Raw genomic sequence first — 21,618 nt, 5'->3', positions numbered from 1 at the left:
TATGCATTTTTGCTTTAAAAATACTTATTACATTTATTTATTTGTGTGGGCACGCACATGCAAGGCGTGGCACACATGTGAGGTCAGAGACCAACTTGTAGGTCAGTTCTCTTTTCTAAGAGCATGTCAGACACCTTGGAGCTGGAGTTATGGATGGCTGTGAGCTGCCAGGTGCATTCTGGGAGCTAAATCCAGGTCCTTTGCAAAAACAAGCACTCCGAGCCCCCAAGTCAGCTCTCCAGTTCCTGTGGGTTCCAGGGCTCAAACTCAGGACATCAGGTTTGTCTGCAAGTGTCTTTACCTCCTGAGCCATCTTGCCAGGCCTAGTTTTACTCTTTGGAAGTTCCCAAGGTCAAAGGGTACAATATTCATGGTGCTGATGTGGTCTTGGACCATGAGGTCGGAGGCTTGTTCAGCCGCTGCTTCACTGTGGTCCCCCAACCCGTTGTTTGAGAATGAACATTTATTAAAACCATGATCCCGAAGAGAAGTTATTTCTGACATCCTCTCTGGGAACTTGAACTCACTTTAGATAGCTTTTTTTTTTTGGTTTTTCGAGACAGGGTTTCTCTGTGGTTTTGGAGCCTGTCCTGGAACTAGCTCTTGTAGACCAGGCTGGCCTCGAACTCACAGAGATCCGCCTGCCTCTGCCTCCCGAGTGCTGGGATTAAAGGCGTGCGCCACCACCGCCCGGCTTAGATAGCTTTTCAAGAGGAAAGGACCAGTCGATCTCAAAACCTTAAAGCAACCATGGCAACACAGATGTTGCTCCTCTTAGCCTCTTCAGTTGTTACCCACACTCGTGATCCACCAAGTCAGTAAGTATAAAACATCTATTGTGTCGCACGTTAGCAGCCTCCACCCTCCTCTTTCTTGCAAAGGCTGGAGAAGGAAACCAGGGCCACCGCTGACACCCCTTTTAAGCACATTCCTATGCCTGGTGTCCTTGACAGTCAGAAGAGCGAACTGGATTCCCTGGAGCTGGACTTATGGATGGCTGTGAGCTGCTAGGTGCTGAGAACTAAACCCAGGTTCTTTGCAAAAGCAAGTGCTCTAAGCCCCCAAGGCAGCTCTCCAGTTCTCTCTAGTCCTGAACCTTCTTAGCCCTGTGCTCTTCTTAGCAACTATTCTGAATGTTCTCACTCAGTAATCAGGGGCTGATTAACAATGTTTTATTAAGAAGGAAAATTGGCTTAAGGAGAGAAATGTCTTTAATTTGATGGGAAAAAAAGAAATCAAACATTTTTTCTCCCTTCCTTCCTCTCCCTCTCTTTCTGTTTTTTGGTTTTTCAAGACAGGGTTTCTCTGTGTAACAGCCCTGACTGTCCTGGAACTCTCTCTGTTAGAGTTTAAGGCTAGTCTTGAACTCACAGAGAGCTGCCTGCCTTTGCTTCCCAAGTGTTAGGATCAAAGATATGCGCCACCATGTCAGGCAATAAAGTATTTTCTTGCTTATGCTTATGGAAATAGATAGATATATCACCTTTACCTACTAAAAAAGCTTAGTGATCTTCAAATCTGTGTGTATGTGCTGTGTGTGTGCACGTGTGTGTGCGTGTGTGTGTGTGAGTGCACCGCCCTGTGATTTGAAACAAGTTGGCCTTGAACCCAAGAGCCTCCTGCTAACTTCTTTGGCACTGGGATTACAGCAGGTGTACATGACCAGGTCTAGCCTTATCTATGTTGTTTTTTTTTTTTTTTTTTTTTTTGAGACAGGGTTTATCTGTGGCTTTGGAGCCTGTCCTGGAACTAGCTCTGTAAACCAGGCTGGTCTCGAACTCACAGAGATCTGCCTGCCTCTGCCTCCCAAGTGCTGGGATTAAAGATGTGCGCCACTACTGCCCAGCCTTATCTATCTTTTTAACTCCTTAGTTGACCTGCCACCTGCTCCTCCAGCAGCATAGGCGAAACCTGAGTCTCAAGGGGTCGGCTCTCTAGGAAACTCTGGCTGAGCAAAAGGCAGAGTACTAACCAGCAATCTTCGGCAATAACCAAACCTTCTGCTCCCGTCTTCTCCAGTTAAGACAAACGAGAATGTTTCACTGTGGTTGTGAAAACACAAACAGGTTACAACACACGACACACCCAAAGGCACATCCCCACGGGAGCAGTGAAGCGGCAGTTAGCAAGGGGAAGGCTGGAGAGCCTGCTCAGAGCTCTTTGCTCTGATTGTCCGTCCTTGTGAAACTCAGGTCACCCAAGTAAACGTCAAGGAGGCAGAGTGAAAATGTACTGAGAGAGCTGTTTCTACCCTGAGCTGTCCCAGAATTCCGTCACCCGAGCTATGCTAGGGTGTAGATGTAATGGGTATTCACCACTGTGACTGCAGAGAAGGGAGAGGAGTGTGTGTTTCTCTTCACTGATGGAAGGCGAGGGTGTGGCTCAAGAGGGAACAGCGCGACTGGGCCTTTCTCAGGCCTGGCCATGGTGTGGTTCTCTCACAGAGATGTTCTTACACCGTTACCTTCAGGCTTGCCTTCAAGACTGCAGCTCAGCTTCACAGGACAAAGTGTCCCTCAAAAACTCGGCGTGTGAGCCTACTCAGTTGGGCCAAATGCGGACAGCTAACACCATGCATGCTCTAAGCAGAAATGTGAACAGATCCCATCGGAGCAGCAGCTAGAGAGTCACTGGAACGCTTCCCGAGCCCCGTGTGGGAGAGGACGGACAATGGGCAGCCTCCCTGACTTTCCCAAGATTAGGATTATATTCAGGAGGCTTCTGAAACACACAGGCCTCCTCTAGACTATGGGGACGCTTCCTAAATGCCCACTAAGAAGGTTTCTTTTCTCTTTTTTTAAAAAATATTTATTTATTTATTTATTATGTATACAACATTCTGTCTGTGTGCATGTCTGCAGGCCAGAAGAGGGCACCAGACCTCTTTACAGATGGTTGTGAGCCACCATGTGGTTGCCGGGAATTGAACTCAGGACCTTTGGAAGAGCAGGCAATGCTCTTAACCATTGAGCCATCTCTCCAGCCCTAAGAAGGTTTCTCTTGTCTCGGGGAAACCTTAAAAACACACTGGGAAAATTTCTAGGCTGGTGCCCATGAGGATGGCTTAACTCCTAAGTTATGGGCTCTGCTATGTATGACCTCCTCTGCTCCTCCCATCTTAGTTGTGAGAGGGGAGTCAGAAGCTCTTACCTGGTAAACTCCTGGACGGGAGCCCAGTCCTTGGCATCAGGGAAGCAGAACTGGGGAATTGCCTTCAGCTGGTCCTCAGCCTCCCTCATGAACTTGAATGACTTTTCTAACTGCAAAGGGAACGTGGGAGAGGGTCACAGACTAAATCCCAACAATGGAGCAAGAGGTGAAGACTCTGTGTCCTTCTGTGGCTATGACTACCCACTCAGCGACTTTCTGGGGAAGGGTCTGAAGCCCGCCTGTGGGCTGTTCCCACCAGACAAAGCAACTGTAGTTCAAGGGTGAAATCAGCAGACGGAAGATTACATGCTTCAGAGAGACATTCTGATTAATATTCTGGAATACAATGCTCCTCTAAGAAAAAGTCTCCATGGCAACCCCTTCCAAAGGGGACACGGATCTGGGAGACAGCGCTGCACAGCGGCTCTTCTGACCTCCAAGTGTGGTAATACTCACAGGGACTACAGATAGCACAACCACATTACACAGTGAAACCACCGAGCCCCGCGGGGTCACTGAACGTGGAACTGGAAAAGAGCTGGACATAATGAGGCCCACTCTCTCATCTCAGAAGAAACAGTCCCTGTGATGGTAAGTGTCTATCCTGGTCACACAGCAAGTTTAGAGCGAGGAAGGAAACTGATCATGACTCCAGCGCTGTCTCCAGCGCTCAGGATAGACTCTCAGGCAGTACAAACGAGGAGGAGGAGGGTAAATTACAGTTTGATTTAGAGGTTATCTTTACTGCATGAAGATGTGGTCACACATACATGTAAGCTCAGCCGCTTAGCTACGCGGTAAGTTCAAGGATGACCTGAAAAATTGAAGTAACAAGTTTGTTTATTTTGTGTATCAAATCAACAGGAATCTGTTCTCATTTTCTAGATGGTTTTTTGCTTTGTTTTTATTTTTATTATTTATTTACTTTCATGTACATGCGTATGCACCTGGGTGAGTTTATGTGTTTATGTTTGTGACGGTGCCCGTGGAGGCCAGAGGGCACTGGATCCCATGTATCTGGAGTCACAGCAGTTGTGAGCCACCTGATGTGGGCACTAAGAACTGAACCACCGTCCTCTAGAAGAGCAGCAAGCGGTCTTAGCCACCGAGCAATCTCTTCAGACCCTTGTTTCGTTTTTATTTTTTTCTCGAGACAGGGTTTCAGTATATAGTTCAGGTGGACTTTAAACTCACAAAGATCAGTTTATGCCTCAGTTACAAGTGCTAGGATTATAGGTGTGAGCAACCACACCTGGCTTAATGGAATATTAGTGTAAAAAGTGGACTGCCAACCTTGAATAAGGTGACCGTTGGAATGTGAGATAAAGCCGATTATTTAAAAGCTTATAAAATGGCTGGGCATGGTGGCGCACGCCTTTAATCCCAGCACTTGAGAAGCAGAGGCAGGAGAACCTCTGTGAGTTCGAGGCCAGCCCGGTCTCATAATGAGTTCCAGGTCAGCAAGGATAAAATAGGGAGACCTTGCTCAACATGCACAAGTTCATGCAAGCACATACGCACATGCAAGCACACACGCACAAATGCACACACGCACATGCAAGCACACACGCACAAATGCACACATGCACATATATGCAAATTACCACCACCACCAAAAAAACCCAAAAAAACCCAAACCAAAGCAAATAAAACAAAACCAAACAACAAAATTATCAAAAATCTAAATAAATAGGATCAAGCTGAGGCTATATAGAAGATCCTATCTCAGAACAAAAGAAGGAGGGCCAGAATGAACCAGAATGAACCAAATAAAACACATTTACATAAGAAACAGCAGGAGCAAGGTACATTTCCAACAGAGAAAGATCAATTAAACAGAGTCCCTACATACTGGGGAACTAGAGAACTTCAAAAAAGATGCTTCAGAATTTGTATTAAATACGTTTTAAAATAATGTGCTTACAAGGCTGTACATGGCTCGTGACAGAAAACCACCGTAACGGCTGCAGTATAAAGAGAGGAAATACAGTATGAGTTAAGACTAGAAACCAAGCCGGGCGATGGTGGCGCACGCCTTTAATCCCAGCACTCGGGAGGCAGAGGCAGGCGGATCTCTGTGAGTTCGAGACCAGCCTGGTCTATAAGAGTTAGTTCCAGGACAGGCTCCAAAACCACAGAGAAACCCTGTCTCGAAAAACCAAAAAAAAAAAAAAAAAAAAAAAAAAAAAGAAACCAAAACATCAACGTGCTAGCTGAGGAGATCGCAGGTGATTTTTTTTCTTTATATCTTTCTGAATTAGCTCCGTTTTCAACAGTGATTTTTAACTATCTCCTAATAATGAGTTCTCAGTGGGAGTCTGAGTCCAAAGGCTCCGGGCTGGAAATGGCAAGCATTTGGCACTTCAGATGGCTCGGTGATTACTTCATGACTTGATGCCCTTGTTCCTGGAACCCCAATCAAGTGCTATCACGTGCACAGCCATGTGCTGGCACCAAGACCATCATGCCTTGGTGCCTACTGGGGCTCTCAGTCGGGCAAGTCCCCTGCATCCAGACTTCCATGCAGTGGGGTTTTCAGGAGACTGTTCCTTAAAGGTGTGGCAGCTGACAGAAGAGGGTAGGTTTGTGTGCGTGTGTGTTGGGGGGAGGCGTGTGCCCGTGGTTCCCGTGGTTACCGCTGTTTACAGCACTGTTCTACACGTCAAGGACCACTATGTGGGAAAGGACACGAGCAGGCAGACCGGTGGGGCTCAGGCCGGAAGGGTCCTGCACAAGGTGACGGCCACAGAAGCCCAGCGTGAATCAAGATGAGCTCCCTTTCTTCTGAGGCTCTGGTCTCTGACTGCCGTATCTTACCCCATAGCTCCTGTGCACACACACACTGTTAGCATAGTTCTGGTTCACCTTCCGAAAGGACAGAAAACCTGTCTTAAGTTATCTTTACAATCACTTGGGGCCAAGCAGAAGAGTTTGAATGTCTGAATGGGAATTCTGGTCGGACTGACTTAGACTACAGCAGACTCTGTAGTACAGACTTCAAAGCCTGAGAATAACTCCAGTGTCACTGGGCGTGTCCCTGCTCTATTAGGAGCACTTTACTCTAGGTCCCTGATACCATCAGTGGGATAAGGCTTTCCTGACACTCACAGAAATGGTGCGTTCCAAACAGCACAGACGAGATGCTACTTAGGAGGAGCTGTGTGACTACTTAGGAGGAGTGTGTGACTACTCAGGAGGAGTGTGTGACTCCTTAGGAGGAGCTGTGTGACTACTTAGGAGGAGTGTGTGACTACTTAGGAGGAGCTGTGTGACTACTTAGGAGGAGCTGTGTGACTACTTAGGAGGAGCTGTGTGACTACTTAGGAGGAGCTGTGTGACTACTTAGGAGGAGTGTGTGACTCCTTAGGAGGAACTGTGTGACTCCTTAGGAGGAGCGGTGTGACTACTTAGGAGGAGCGGTGTGACTACTTAGGAGGAGCTGTGTGACTACTTAGGAGGAGCTGTGTGACTACTTAGGAGGAGCTGTGTGACTCCTTAGGAGGAACTGTGTGACTCCTTAGGAGGAGCGGTGTGACTCCTTAGGAGGAGCGGTGTGACTACTTAGGAGGAGCGGTGTGACTACTTAGGAGGAGCGGTGTGACTACTTAGGAGGAGCGGTGTGACTACTTAGGAGGAGCGGTGTGACTACTTAGGAGGAGTGTGTGACTACTTAGGAGGAGTGTGTGACTACTTAGGAGGAGCGGTGTGACTACTTAGGAGGAGCTATGCTGCCACAGGCTGGAAAGGAAGAAGGCTCGGCTGGACACAGGCTGGGGAACGACAAAGAGGGCAGAGGGTCAGCACTGTGACCATAGAGGGTCTCACTGTGTGTCCTTTAAGATGACCTTGAACTTTTGATCCTTTTTCTCCACGTCTCAAGTTTTGAGATCACAGGTGTGCACATACCTGCCCAATGTGGGATTGGGGATCAAACGCAGGGCTTTGTGCAACACTAGCGCTATAACAACCAAGCTATGGCCCCAGTCCCCGGAAGAAGGTTTCTTTTTCCTTTTTCTTTTCTTTCCTTTTTTGAGACAGGGTCTCACTATGTACCCTTGGCTATCCTGAAACTCTCTCTACGTAGATCAGACTGACTTCAAACACACAGATTCACCTCCACCTGGCTCTGTTTCTACCTCTTGAGCGCTGGGCTTAAAGACAATGCCACCGCACCTGGGAGTATTGTTTGTCTGTTTTTTTGGGTTTTTTTTTTTTTTGGCTTCTTTTTGATTCTTTAATCTGTCTTCCAGGCCTGGACATTTTCTTTCTTTTTTTTTTTTAATATTTATTTATTTATTATGTATACAATATTCTGTCTGTGTGTATGCCTACAGGCCAGAAGAGGGCACAAGACCCCATTACAGATGGTTGTGAGCCACCATGTGGTTGCTGGGAGTTGAACTCAGGACCTTTGGAAGAGCAGGCAGTGCTCTTAACCTCTAAGCCATCTCTCCAGCCCAGGCCTGTACATTTTCCAGTACTAGTTTTTTTTTCATGTGGCAGATATGCCTTAGGGCTCACTTAGAAGGTTCTAGACCTCATGCCTTTCCCAGACTGCCTCACCTCCCCGCATCCAAGCTGACAGCCAGAATGTGGCAGTCCCCAGGCAGCCACGGGCCCTGCCTCCCCTACCTTCAGAGGAAACTGCTGGGTGAGTTCGGGCACATAGGCAGCCCCTGCCTGCTTCTTGTGCAAAGACACGACCACAAAGTACTCGAAGAGTTGCCTCTCCTGGTACTCGATGAGATCCCGGTCAAGCGTGGAGTAGCGAGGGGCCTGCTTTAGGCGGGACTTCACATTGACCAGGCGCTGGCTGTGGGCTGTGGAGAGAAAGAAGCCGCAGGTCTGACACATCTGCCAATGTGGAATCGACCAGTGCTTGACAGATTACGTAATCCCTAGCTTCAGGACTTTTTCTAATACCGAGTCTTTCCATATCTAGCAAATTATCAGACAAGTCTTTCTTTGGGCCTTCTGCCAAACTCGAGGAAGGGACACCCTTCACTTACAGGCCTGCCAACCAACCAGGGCACAGGATCCGGGCTCAGCACTGGCCAGGCCTTGCCACTAATCCTAAAACAGAAGATCCGCAGGGCTTCCCTTCCGCCTGTCTTTAGGGTGGGGACTTGTACACTTCCCCGCGTGCACTTCCATGTCGTTCAGTGTGTGCAAGTGACAAAATCCAGGCCCTGGACTTTTAGAGCCGAGAGCTTTGTAAACATCCCATGTGACATAAACACAGAGGCCCGTGACCTCAGGAACTCACTCCCACTTCTGGCCCAGCCAGTTCTCTGCAGTGGGAATGGGATTGTTTATTCTGGGGGTGGCCCAGATAGTGGATAGTGTCAGAGGTAATTCAGGTGGGGCCATTAAGTGGGACAGTCTTGTCACTTTGATCAGCACCCAGGGCTGCCTCCTCCGGTTCCCAGTGGGGTCTGGGAAATCGCAGAAAGCTCACTAAAGCTTGGACCTGGGTCACTGAATGTCACGTCCCCAGAGACCAACTGCTTTACCTACTTCATCTGGCAACCGAGGAACCAGATGCCCTGAGAACTTAAGAGATTGCTTGCAGCTCACAGGCTCTCTCAAGTGTGGTGCCTGGCATCATCAGAGGCGTAGGAACAAGAGGTCACTACTGTCACAGTCTCTGCACAGGCTTGGCCTGAGCTGGCGATGCCCATCCCTCGACAGCGGAAGGCTCTGTGACTACAGCTTCCGCATCATCTCACGCCCTGTTCTCCTCACCTTTCAGCTTCTCCTCGGTGTCGCTGTCAGACTCACTGTTCTCGTCTGTCACTGGACCGAAAAAACAAGGGAGGAAGAGGCAGATGTGAATTCGAGAGCAAGAAACAGACCCCAAACGTCTAGGTCAGAGGGGGTGTTTGGTCAACTGTGTAAATAGGCCAGTCAAATTCTGCTCAACTTAATGTGGTAGCAAACCAATCTGACTGTGGGTAAGGTGGCTCCTCTGTCAGACTGGAGCTGAGCCAGGAAGGTTGCGGCCAGAGTCTGGAGACAGGCAGCTCTAGCTGACACAATGGGAACGAGGGCAGAGGGAGCCAGAGCATGTGCCACCGAGCTGGCTTCTGGCCCCTTGTGCCAGAGACAAAGGCAGACAAGAAGCAGACCCTCGCTTCCTCCTCAGTGAATCAAGAAACGAAAGAAGACACTCTCTAGGAAGCATGTCTTCAGATTCTGGGCAGATTCCAGGAGGACAGTCCAGCAGGGCGGGGCAGAGGTAGCTACCTTTTCCTGAGTTGCTCTCCGTGGACTGGGATAGCCTCTTCACCCGTTTCTTTCCTCTCCTGGCCTCATAAATGGCATTGATCCGCAATACCAGCTGCCAGATACCAGAAGAAAAGCCAGTGTTAACTCTCCTCCCTGGTGTGGACGGCTGCCTAGACTGGCCCTTCTCTCCTAGGAAGATGAAGTGCAGGAAAGTGGAGGGGACACACTTCCACGCCTTACCTCACTGCCCCATGGGCAGCCAGGGCCTCAACAGTCCTGCACCCAGCTGAGACACTGGGGAGGTTGCAGGGAGGGCCACACAATTTCCTTGGTTCACAGTGTCACTCAGCTCCCCCTCTGACCCTTTAACACTGCCGTGTCACTGTGGCTTAGGAAAGAGCTATTTACTCCCAAAACAAGGGAAGGAAAAGACAGAAAAAATAATCCCCAGGCAGTGCCACTTTGGTGTGAATCATTCCGAAGAATGTCTGAGCAGCCGCCAGCGGACGGGAACAACGTTGACAGTGGCTTCTGAATCCCATTCCTGACTGCGCCAAGGGTGCTCCAGAATGGGCCACATCCTGGAGCTGAAGACACCCAGCCAGATGACTTCTCCCGTCACAGAGGCCCTGCTAGCCCCTGCTTCATGCCACAGCCTCTCCCACGCCATGTGGGCTAACACTGCTTACACGAGAACAGATCGGCTCCAGGCGCAAAGGCTCCCCCTGCTGGCCAGACAAGACTCGGGGTTTCCTAGGGGTCTCTTTTCTCCGCCCTCTCCTCTGAGCTCTGAGCGGAACTACGCTGTGCCAGACCCCAGGGGCTTGAGGAGTGCATGTCCACGGCATGTGTGCCTCAGATCCCCACCAAAGCCAGTTTATCATCTCTTCCTTTTTGGGGTGCTGAGGAGTGAATCCAGGCTCTTATGGACAGGAGGCCTGTGCTCTACCACTGAGCCTAACTCTTGGCTCTGCTTTTCTTTTGGGGAATAGGGGGGAGGCCTGGAAGTCACTTTGTGGCTCAGGCTGGCTTTGAATTCATGGTGATTCTCCTGCCTCAGTCTCTTCCTGAGTGTTTGGACTATAGACTTGAGCGACAACACCTAGCTAAATACTCAATCATCCATGCATCCATCCATCCATCCATCCATCCATCCATCCATCCATCCATCCATCCATCCATGCATCCATGTATCCACTTATTTTTCTGAGACACAGTTTCTCTGTGTGACAGCTCTGGCTGTCCTAGAACTAGCTCTGTAGACCAAGCAGGCCTCAAACTCACAGAGATCCACCTGCTTCTACCTCGCTGGGATTAAAGGTGTGCACTGCCACTGCCTGGCTAAATACTCTATTTTTTATTTTTACCACACTTTTAATTTTCTGGCTCCCTCAACATCTGGGTACCAGCAGGCCATTTCTTTGACCTCTCTCATCTGATGTCCTTATCTATAAGATGAGGGATCAGGTTATTTCACAAGTCTCTTGTCTTTAACTTTCTAGGCTTCTGGGGTCAAGATTTTCAGCTGTCCTCAGATGTCCGTTACCTCTAGCTGTGTTCCTTAGGGGAGTCACTCAATGGGCACCACTACTGGAAGGCACCTTCAGGAGAGCCCGAGGTCACACCCCACTTTTCCTTTCCACAGGGGTAATCTGGGGTGGGGGAAGGATAAGGAAATCTACTGTGTACAGTTGAGGCAAATCAAACAGCATAAAAGTGTGGAATCTGGGACTAGAGAGAGGGGTCAGCAGTCAAGAGTACTGTCTACCCTTCCAAAGGATCCAGGTTCAACTCCCAGCACCCACATGGCAGCTCATAACCAGCTGTAACTCCAGGTCTAGAGGATCCAACGTCTTCTTCTGGCCTCTGCAGACACTTGTCATAAGGCATACATTACATGCAGGCAAAGCACCCATACACATAAAACAATAATTAAATGTTTAAAAGATTTTTTTTATGTATTAAGAAGAACAGGAACAGCACAGGTCCTAGTGTATTGAGTATTTAGCTGAATGGCGTTGGTGTCTCTTACTTTAAATCCCAGGGAGGCAGAGGCAGGAGAATCTCTGTGAGTTTGAGGCCAGCCTGGTCTACAGAGTGAGCTCCAGGGCAGTCAGGGCTGTCACAGACACTGGCAGGGAAAGACTGTTCAGGAGGTGGGAGAGGAATGGCCAAGGGGAATAACACAGGGCAGCAATAGTAACAGAAGACGACCCACACGTCTTGGTCCACTGGCTTCACGGTGTCCCCTTGGCCTCCTATGATACAGAAAGCGGAGACCCTCATTCTACCCTTCCTCAACTTCCTCTGTAGAGAAGTGGGGGTGCATCCCAGACCTCAAAATCTAAAGTGTGGGTTACCCTGGGGATCTTTTTCTTCTTCCTGCCATTCTGTAGGTCTCCGAGGTTAAAGAAAGTATCATCCGGGCTGCTGGGTGTAGAGGGGGGGCTGGCTCTCACTGGGGACCCAGCTCCATCCCGACTCAGCTTCCTGGTGTCCAGCAGTTTGAAGTTTCTTCTCTCTGAATTTTGCCGGAAAAATGCAGACTTGGACAAGGATTGCTGTGTGAGAAAGGAGAGAGCCATAAATCCAAACAAAGGGGCCGAGGCAGGAGATCTCAGCAGGGAGACAGGGGACTGAGCAGGCTGGGCTGGGAGGGAGATCTCAGTGTGGGGATGGGGGACTGAGCAGGCTGGGCTGGGAGGGAGATCTCAGCAGGGAGACAGGGGACTGAGCAGGCTGGGCTGGGAGGGAGATCTCAGCAGGGAGACAGGGGACTGAGCAGGCTGGGTTGGGTGGGAGATCTCAGTGTGGGGATGGGGGACTGAGCAGGCTGGGCTGGGAGGGAGATCTCAGCGGGGAGACAGGGGACTGAGCAGGCTGGGCTGGGTGGGAGAGCTCACTGTGGGGATGAGGAACTGAGCTGGCTGGGCTGGGTTCCCAGGGTACCTTGGGTTTGCCATGTTAACCATGCTGTGCTCCCAACCAGTTGTGGGAAACATATATGACAAAGGATGGAAATCTAATGCACCTGCCTCTGCCCTGGCTTCACAGACAAGACTTGATGATAGAGACCCAGGACTGTATTTCTAAACAAGCCTCTTTCAAATCAAAAGGTAAATAAAGAACTTGTTGAAAAGTTTACCAATCAGCAGTGGATGTAGCTCAGAGGACCTGCCTAGCACGTGCAAGACGCCAAGTCTGCTCTCCAGTAACCCCCCAAATAAAAATTAACTTTATTTCTGGCATTGTAGTGCATGGTTGTAATTCTAGCACTTGAAAGGACCAGATGGGAAGGCCCCCCTCTGCTCACAGTAAGACTGAGGCCGGTCAGGGCTGCGGGAGACTTGGTTTCAAAAAAAATTTACAAGCCGGGTGATGGTGGCGCACGCCTTTAATCCCAGCACTCGGGAGGCAGAGGCAGGTGGATCTCTGTGAGTTCAAGACCAGCCTGGTCTACAGAGCTAGTTCCAGGACAGGTTCCAAAGCCACAGAGAAACCCTGTCTCGAAAAAAAAAATATTTACAGTTCATAACCCAAAAGAGAATCCATTTTCTGATAAATACTACAAGTTGAGGGGTACAACTCAAACCAACAAAAAACAGATAGAAGATAAGTGTTATTCTTTTTTAAAGATATAAGAGTGTTAGCTGGGCATTGGTGGTGCACACCTTTAATCCCAGTACTCAGGAGGCAGAGGCAGGTGGATCTCTGTGAGTTTGAGGCCAGTCTGGTCTACAAGAGCTAGTTCCAGGACAGGCTCAAAAGCTACAGAGAGCCGGGCGGTGGTGGCGCACGCCTTTAATCCCAGCACTTGGGAGGCAGAGGCAGGCGGATCTCTGTGAGTTCGAGACCAGCCTGGTCTAAAGAGCTAGTTCCAGGACAGGCTCCAAAACCACAGAGAAACCCTGTCTCGAAAAACCAAAAAAAAAAAAAAAAAAGCTACAGAGAAACCCTGTCTTGAAAAACCAAAAAGAGTGTGTGTGTGGGGAAGGCAGGTCCCATGAGGGGCAGCCAGTCCCAGGAGGGGTATGGGTAGTGGTAGCTGCGGGTCACCTTGGTGGGTGAACTTGGCAGGCTGGAGACTGTGGGGTGAGAGACAGACATTATGCGGAGAGAGTTTGAGTATAGAGTTAATTTAGTGGGTTATGAAGGGAAAAGGGAAGGGGAGAAGGGAGAAGAAGAGAGAGAGGCAGACAGGGGTGGGAAAGGGGAGAGAGAGAGAGAGAGAAAGAGAGAGAGAGAGAGAATGCAGAAGTTACCATTTCATGAGATAGACAGAAAGAGAGCATAGGCTGGAGAAGATCTGCTAGACTCGGCAGCAGGGGTGGAGGGTGGGGAGGTGGGGGGTGTGGGTGTTCGTTGAGAGTGGATGGGGCTTGTCTCTCTCTCTCTTTTTTGGTTTTTTGAGACAGGGTTTCTTCATAGCTTTGGAGCCTGTCCTGTAACTAGCTCTTGTAGACCAGGCTGGCCTCTAACTCACAGAGATCCTCCTGCCTCTGCCTCCCAAGTGCTGGGATTAAAGGCATAAGCCACTGCCACGGGCAGGGCTTGTCTCTTAAGGGGACAGGGTACCCAGGTGACAGAACAGGCCAACAGATCATAACAGACCATTCACCAAGTTAGAGTGTAATGATTTTTCAGGTCCGTGAAAGAATCTTAGCTTTCTCCAAAAAGAAAAGAGAATTCTAATTCCACCAAGGAAGCATTTTTCCCCCCACTCAAAAACCAGCAAAAGTAAAAACACTTGCTAATTCACTTTGTGAAGGGCAGTAATCTCCATATGCCACTGGTGAGAGCCGCCGCATGGAAGTGAGCAGGACACACCTAACAGATGCACGCGCCCTCCGAGCCAGCAGTCCACCCAGGGTTCCCTTACTGAGACCCTCCTATCTGGGTAACACTATATTCCTCTACAGAGAGCAGCACATACTGTGACATGCGTATAAGCACAGAACCCTGCAGACAGCCTCAGTGCTCACCAAGCGAGGCTGAGCCAATAAATGCTGACGCGGAAAGTTCGGCAACTGTGAGAACAAGAGTCCCTGTGTTCGTAAAGTAAATTATTTTCTGAAGGTGTCTTGCAAGAACTTTTAGATCACTGGGATTAAAAGCGTGTGCCACCACCGCCCAGCCCTTGTCACTTTCCCTACACTAAAATCTATTTGTGTTTCTCTCTGTTGTTCATCTAACCACTATAAAAAAAAAGATTTATGTGTTGACTTATTTATTTTATGTGTGTGGGTGTTTTGCCTGTATGTATGTATGTATGTATGTGTATCACATGTGTGTCTGGTCCCCAAGAAGGTCAGAAGAGGGTGTCTGATCCCCTGGACCCACAGGTGGCTCTGAGTCACCACGTGGGTCCTGGGAATCAAACCTGGGTCCTATAGAAGAGCAGCCAGTGCTCTTAACCACTGAACTATTTCTCCAGCCCCTTCATTCCTGTTTTTAAAAGATTTAATTGTGGGCTGGAGAGATGGCTCAGAGGTTAAGAGCATTGCCTGCTCTTCCAAAGGTCCTGAGTTCAATTCCCAGCAACCACATGGTGGCTCACAACCATCTGTAATGAGGTCTGGTGCCCTCTTCTGGCCTGCAGGCATACACACAGACAGAATATTGTATACAGAATAAATAAATAAATATTTAAAAAAAAAAAGATTTAATTGTCTTATTTTTGTTCCTGCCCTACCTGTTTGTTTACTGGCTTTTCTTCCTTCCTTCTTTTTTTTTTTTTTGCTTTTTTGTTTTTTTCGAGACAGGGTTTCTCTGTAGCTTTGGAGCCTGTCCTAGAACTAACTAGCTCTGTAGACCAGGCTGGCCTTGAACTCAGACACCCACCTGTTTCTGCCTCTAAAGTGCTGGGATTAAAGATGTGTGCCATCATCCCTTACTTGGCTAGTATTTATTTTTTAATTAGTTATGTACATACGTGTCTGTGTATGGGTTTGTACATATGAGTGTGGGAGCTTACAGAGGGCAGAACCATCATATTCCTTTGGAGCCAGAATTACAGGCCATTGTGCACAGCCTGACATGGGTACCGGGAATCAAACTCCAGTCCTCTGCACGAGAAGTGTGCTTATCCATCACAACATCTCTCCAGCCCTCTACCTTCCTCATCTTTACCTAGAGACTCTATCTCCTGGGCTGGTGAGCTGGATCAGCAGCTGGAGGATGCTTGCTGCCAAGTCTGAAGACCTGAGTTCGATCCCTGGGTCCCACACTGTAGGAGAGGACCAACTTGTGCATGCTGTTCTCACTTCCACAAGTATATACATTCTGGTGTATGTACATATCCATACGCAAAGGAACACATGAAAAAAATAAAAGTTATCTTTTGTTAGACGTTTAATAAATACTGATTTCTATTTTTGTCTAGATTTTCTTGGTTTGTTTTCTAACATAGTTTATTCATTAATCTGTCAATAATTTATTTCATGGTATGCTAATCTAAATCATTTCCCTCCAAACTAATTTATTCCATTTAATGAATGAGTCTTTCTTGCTGAATTAATTTACAAAGCCACATCTACCCTATCTTAAGCATGCACAGAATAGGCCTATTCTCTTCCACCAAAATTTCTCAGTCTCACTTAGTTCCAAGTAGGATGTATTTACAACTTTAGAGCCTTTTCTTTCTCAAAATTTCCAGGAACAAAGACTCCAACTGCCCCGTGGTCTGTTCTTCCATTCACCATAGGTATACAAAGAGCAAGGTACTACTCAGCACAGGGTGCTTCCAACAGAGGAGAGCTGACCTGCTGGGACAAGTGTGGGCATCTTTTTCACCTTGACACAGAGAGCAGGCTTCTTAGCAGCCTAACCCCACCTGCAACAAAGTCGAAGTCCAAGAAAATGCCTGACTGAGGCCGGGCGGTGGTGGCGCACGCCTTTAATCCCAGCACTCGGGAGGCAGAGGCAGGCGGATCTCTGTGAGTTCGAGGCCAGCCTGGTCTACAAGAGCTAGTTCCGGGACGGGCACCAAAGCTACAGAGAAACCCCGTCTCGAAAAACCAAAAAAAAAAAAAAAAAAAAGAAAATGCCTGACTGCTCTCACGGCACTGAAATCTGTGTAACGGCTGGCAACCAGCAAGTACCTGTGTTACACCAGCCAGTGTTTGTTTACAGATCTGATTCATGGAAAGACTGGAAAAGGGAAGCAACCAAAATATGGTGCTCGACTCTAGACAGTATGCCAAGGAGCCCGGGGGAAGCTGCGGGCGGCTGCATCCAGGCTCTGTCTCTGGTGTCACTGCTGGGGAGAAAGTCTCCAGGAGTGTCCCACAGCACCCGAATAACTAACCACCCAGGGAGCTTCGGGGAGGAGTGGGCCTGCGGTAGCTCCTTGCCTGGTAAAGGGAAAACAGCAGGACATGGGCTGAGCCTCTCAAGCATTCAGGACAGTCCGAGGCTCAGCAGGAAGAAGCAAATTCTGACCCAGAGTCTTTACCCAGGGCTCCAAGGGTCCCGAGGTTGGGGGGGGGGTACTGTAGTGAAGACGTCTGTTCGCTGGCAAGGGTGTGAGTCTTAGACTTAGAGGAGCCAGTGAAGTTTTTCTTCAAAGTCAGATAGTTTGTACGGCAATGTGGGCCATGCCCTCTCTGCTGCAGCTTCTCAACCATGCCAACTCCACAGGCAGCACATGTAATGTACAAAGGACTGAGTAGGGCGATACAGCTTCATTCATAAAAGCCTCATACAACTTCATTCATAAGAACTGGCAGGAGGTTGCCAAACCCTAACTGCAGCGTGAAAAAGAAGCCACTGTCGGGTCTTAAAGGTAGTATTTTCTTCAAGCTGTTATCCGGCTGATTCTACTGCTGGTGGGAGCACCACACACCAGCCTGCATAATGCCCAATCCCACCTGCCTCCTTCCAGCACCGTGTCACCGTGGCCCACTGTCTCTAATCCCATAGGCACTCATTCACTGGGCACAGTAGAAAATCTATAGTGTCTGAGAAGTAGACAAAGATAAGACGATCTTGGCCTGAGGTCTGACTTTCCTATTCAAGTCTCTTGAGTTGTTGCAGGAGGCTGTGATGGGTCCTGGCATGCGACATCTTGATGGCAAGGAGGTGGCAAGAAGCCCTGAGCCTTTGCAAAGGAAGATGCCATGGACTGAAGCTGAGATCACTAGCCCTTTTTGGCTAAATGGGTGACAAAACAGACTGTCTCGGATCAGCACATTTTTTTCTGACATAAACATTAGTCCTTGGCAGTTATAGTAGCACACATCTGTATAATCACAACACTCAGGAAGCTGGTGCAGGAGAATTACAGTTTGAGGCCAGCCAGGGCGACAAAGAGAGAACCCCCCTTCATCTCAAACAAACAAACAGAGGCTGTGGAGATGGATCTTTGGGTAAAAAGCTTGCTGTAGGTGTGAGGACTGGAGTTCAGGCCCCAGCACTCACACAAACAGCTGGGCAGATGTGACAGCACACCTGGAATCCCAGCACTCAGGCGGCAGTGGCGGGATTTCCTGGGCAAGCCGGCAAGCCAGAGGAGCGAAGCTCCAGATTCAGTAAGATTCACTCACTAAAGTGGAGAATGACTGAAGACGCCCGCTGTCAACCTTTACACGCACATATGCAGTGCACACATGCACCCACACACACAGGAGCACACACACATGCATACTCCACACACACCCACGTAATTTCTTTTTGAGTTGCTGCCACATTCCTTGGGCTGTATGTGGTTATATAACACATAAAAAATCATTCTGGACTCACAGACCGCAGCATCTGCCCCGGCTGCACACAACATCTGCCCATTTCTAAGGAGACTTTTGTCCAATTGTCCTTCTCTTTCCACTGGGACCAGACAGGGGTTAATTAAATGAACATCCCAAAGATGGCGCAGAGCTTTCTGAGGCTAGCAGGGGAGTTCAGCACAGAGGGGCTGCCTCAGCTACTTCTAATTTCCCAGATGCAGCACAGATGTGGCAGATGCTCAATGAATAGCTGATGAGCTAAAAGTCTGCAGCTGTCCCTCAGAACAGGGGCACAGACCAGACACCCAGATGTGAGAACAGAATAACAGACATAGAATACAGGGCCCCAGTGATGTTGCTTGGGCTCTGAGAGCCTGTACGGTCAGGGCACTGGCCAGTGCACAGTGCTATCCAGGACAGCAACATCTGGACAGAAAACTGAATGGCATCACTACCACCCTAGTTTGGCTGTTGTGGTAGGAGAGACTCCAGGTCTGCCCAACCTAGCAGGGGCAGGAAAGGCCACTTGGCCTTCATTTTCTGGTACAAGGAAGGAGTTGCCTGCTCAGAACATAGCTGTCCAGGGCAGGTGTCTGTCACTGTTCTAAGAGCAGTGACTCCCTGCATGAAGTGGAGAGCTGGGTAGGATGTGAGAGGCGGCATGGATACAACTGCTTCTCTTTCTTCTTCTTGTGTATGCGTGTGTGTGGGCTCACATGCCCATGTGTACACACACGCAGGGAGGTCAGAAGGCCAGAGGTCAACCTCTGGAGCTGTTCCTTAGATGCCACTCACCTATTCTTTCCCATATTTCCTTCCTTCCTTCCTTCCTTCCTTCCTTCCTTCCTTCCTTCCTTCCTTCCTTCCTTCCTTCCTTCCTTCCTTCCTTTTTAGACTGAGTCCCTAACTGGCCTAGAACTCTCGAGTTCAGGCAGCCAATGGGTCTCTCTCCAGCACCGGAATTATAATATTATAATTTTCCTACACTCACTTTTATACTTTAAGAGTTCCGGGGGTTGGACTCAGTCCTCATGACAAGCATTTTATAGACTAAGCTATACACACTCCAACCCCTTTCTGGGAGACAGGGTCTCAAGTATTCCAAGCTGGCCTTGAACTCATTACATAGATGACCTTGAACTTCTGGTCTTCTCGCCTCAGCCTCCCAAATGCTGAGATTATAGATGTGAGCCATTTTGCCTAGTTCCTTCTCCCGTAGCCCTTACTTTGTTTGTCTAAGTCAGTCTAGGAAAAGAACTGTCTAAATGCTAGACACATTCACATGCCAATGAGAACACAAACATGTTTCCAAGGCAAGTAGAAACTGCTGACTGTTGGTTACCATGCATTCCTCATGACAACAGTCTTCTCCACGTGAAAGCTGGTTGGTTCAGGCAACACTGAGGCAGCTCACATGGGCCTGTAAGCCTCACCTTAACAACAGGTAAAGTCCCTGAGTCTTCTAAAGTCAGTGGCTGGAAGCGTCCCTGTCTGATACCAGGTGTAGACAGCACATCCTGTGAAGACACACACACACACACACACACACACACACACACACACACACACGTCCAGCAAACACTGACCCTGCTCTGGGGCCTAAGGAGTACTGCTGCTTCCCTCAGCTGGAAACAAACCCTAACAATGGAATTTGCGTGACATCTGCAATTTAAGTTTACTCTTCCTTTATTTCCTTTCCTCAACAACAAATGCCCTAAAATGTTCAACAGGATCAGAGAATCTTGGAGTCTTGACCTCTAAGTACTCAGATACCAAAATACCACCAAGGGTGTCTGCTTATGCACTGATTCTCTACATGCACAAACAAATTTGAGCTTACAAATCCATATATTCTTTAAGTTAAATAGTCACAAGGTCTGGAGAGACTGCCCAGTGACTGGGAGCTTTTATAGAGGCCCTGAGTCAGTTCTGAGCACCCACATGGTGGCTCACAACCACCTGTTACTCCAGTTCCAGGGAATCTGGTGCCTTCTTGAGGCCTCCAAGTGCTCCTGCACATATGTGATGCACATAAACTCACATACATATACATAAAAAATAAATAAGTACTTTTTTTTTTTTTTTTTTTAATAAGACAGGGTCTGGACGCCTGGAATTTACTATGTAGACCAGGTTGTTCTCAAACTCCCAAACATTTGCCTGCCTCTGCCTTGAGGACTGGGAACAAAAGCGTGTACCACCACACCTGGCAAATAAAGAAACCTTTAAAAACGGTACACAGATGGTAGTAGACTACACAGACTGGCTCTCCACGCTGCCTTTCTCCCTCACATCTCATCAAGATGCCCTTATTTACTTGTTTGTTTTACTTGCCATGGTTTTCTTTCCTTAGTCGGGCTACTCTGGAAATATCAACCAGGCTGGCACTAAACTCGGAGCAGCAATTCTCCTGCCTCTGGCTCCAAGAGGTTGGGACTGTAGGTGTGGCTCAGGATAGTTAAATGCATTGCTTTTTAGTGACTGACTTAGGAGAGAGCCCGGAACTAGAGACTCAAAGGTATCTCAGGGAGCTCTGCAGAGAGGCTCGCTGCAGGAGACCCATCGGGCTGCTGAGTAAGACAGACAGATGCACTGGAGGAACCCACTAGAGTGCCCAAGATACCTTGGTGGAAGTGTCCGGGATGGAAGAGGTGGGAGATCCAGGGAAAGTCAAGACACACTTCTTGCCCAGGCAGCGGCCGTGTAGCTCGATGTCCTCATACGGATTTTCCTTCATAGGAGGATCTACGAGCAACAGCAAAATGAGTCAGGAATGTTAGAACTTTGTCTTCTTTTAAAAGATATATTTTATGCGAATGGCATTTTTCCTGCACGCACTATCCATGCACCATGTGTGTGGCTGATGCCTGAGAAGGCCAGAAGAGGGTGTCAGATCCTCTGGAACTGGAGTTGCATATGGTTGTGAGCCTCCATGTGGGCACTGGGGACTGAACCAGGGTCCCTGAAATAGCTGCCAGTGCTATTAATTGTTGTGCTATCTCTCAAGGCCCTGAACTTGTCCCTTTTTTTCTCTCCTGGTTTTTTGAAACAGGTTTTCTCTGTATAACAGCTGTCCAGGAATTCACTCTGTAGACCAGGCTGGCCATGCACCTGCCTTTGTCTCCCGAGTGCTGAGATTAAAGGCATGTGCCACCGCTGTCCACTGAAAAACTATTTACTTATCATTTTTATTTTACGTGCATTGGTGTTTCGCCTGCACGTGTGAGGGTGTCAGAACTTCTGGAACTGGAGTTACAGACAGGTGTGAGCTGCCATGTGGGTGCTGGGAATTGAACCCAGGTCCTCTGGAAGAGCAGCCAGAGTTCTTAACCACTGAGCCATCTCTCCAGGCACCTGAACTTTTTATATGGGAGCACTAAGGCTTTGCTTTTCCATGTGCGTGCTTGTGGGCTGTGTGTGGTTTTACTGGTCACCCGTTCCTCGTAGCAGCAGAACCTGATTTTTACTTAGGGATAACTCCCCATCTCCTGACTTGTATAACCGCATCCCCAGGTCCAGG

At 48.6% G+C, this 21,618-nt stretch overlaps 1 protein-coding gene across 4 annotated transcripts in view; it reads right to left on the bottom strand.

The window, feature by feature from the left end:
- The window catches only part of Dennd2a (DENN domain containing 2A), a 98,768-nt gene that overhangs the window by 24,874 nt on the left and 52,276 nt on the right, over positions 1–21,618 (bottom strand). For all 4 annotated transcript variants that reach the window (XM_057768232.1, XM_057768242.1, XM_057768251.1 and 1 more), the window contains 7 exons: positions 20,722–20,843; positions 11,739–11,939; positions 9,397–9,490; positions 8,896–8,946; positions 7,783–7,970; positions 3,151–3,260; positions 1,973–2,042 (listed from right to left, as the gene is read on the bottom strand). In XM_057768232.1, the coding sequence (XP_057624215.1) occupies positions 1,973–2,042; positions 3,151–3,260; positions 7,783–7,970; positions 8,896–8,946; positions 9,397–9,490; positions 11,739–11,939; positions 20,722–20,843 (836 nt within the window). The remainder of the gene's footprint in view (positions 1–1,972; positions 2,043–3,150; positions 3,261–7,782; positions 7,971–8,895; positions 8,947–9,396; positions 9,491–11,738; positions 11,940–20,721; positions 20,844–21,618) is intronic.

The sequence above is a fragment of the Chionomys nivalis genome, chromosome 1, assembly GCF_950005125.1.
Source record: "Chionomys nivalis chromosome 1, mChiNiv1.1, whole genome shotgun sequence".
In the NCBI taxonomy this organism is placed as follows: domain Eukaryota; kingdom Metazoa; phylum Chordata; class Mammalia; order Rodentia; family Cricetidae; genus Chionomys; species Chionomys nivalis.
This window is presented reverse-complemented; position numbering and strand designations above follow the sequence as displayed.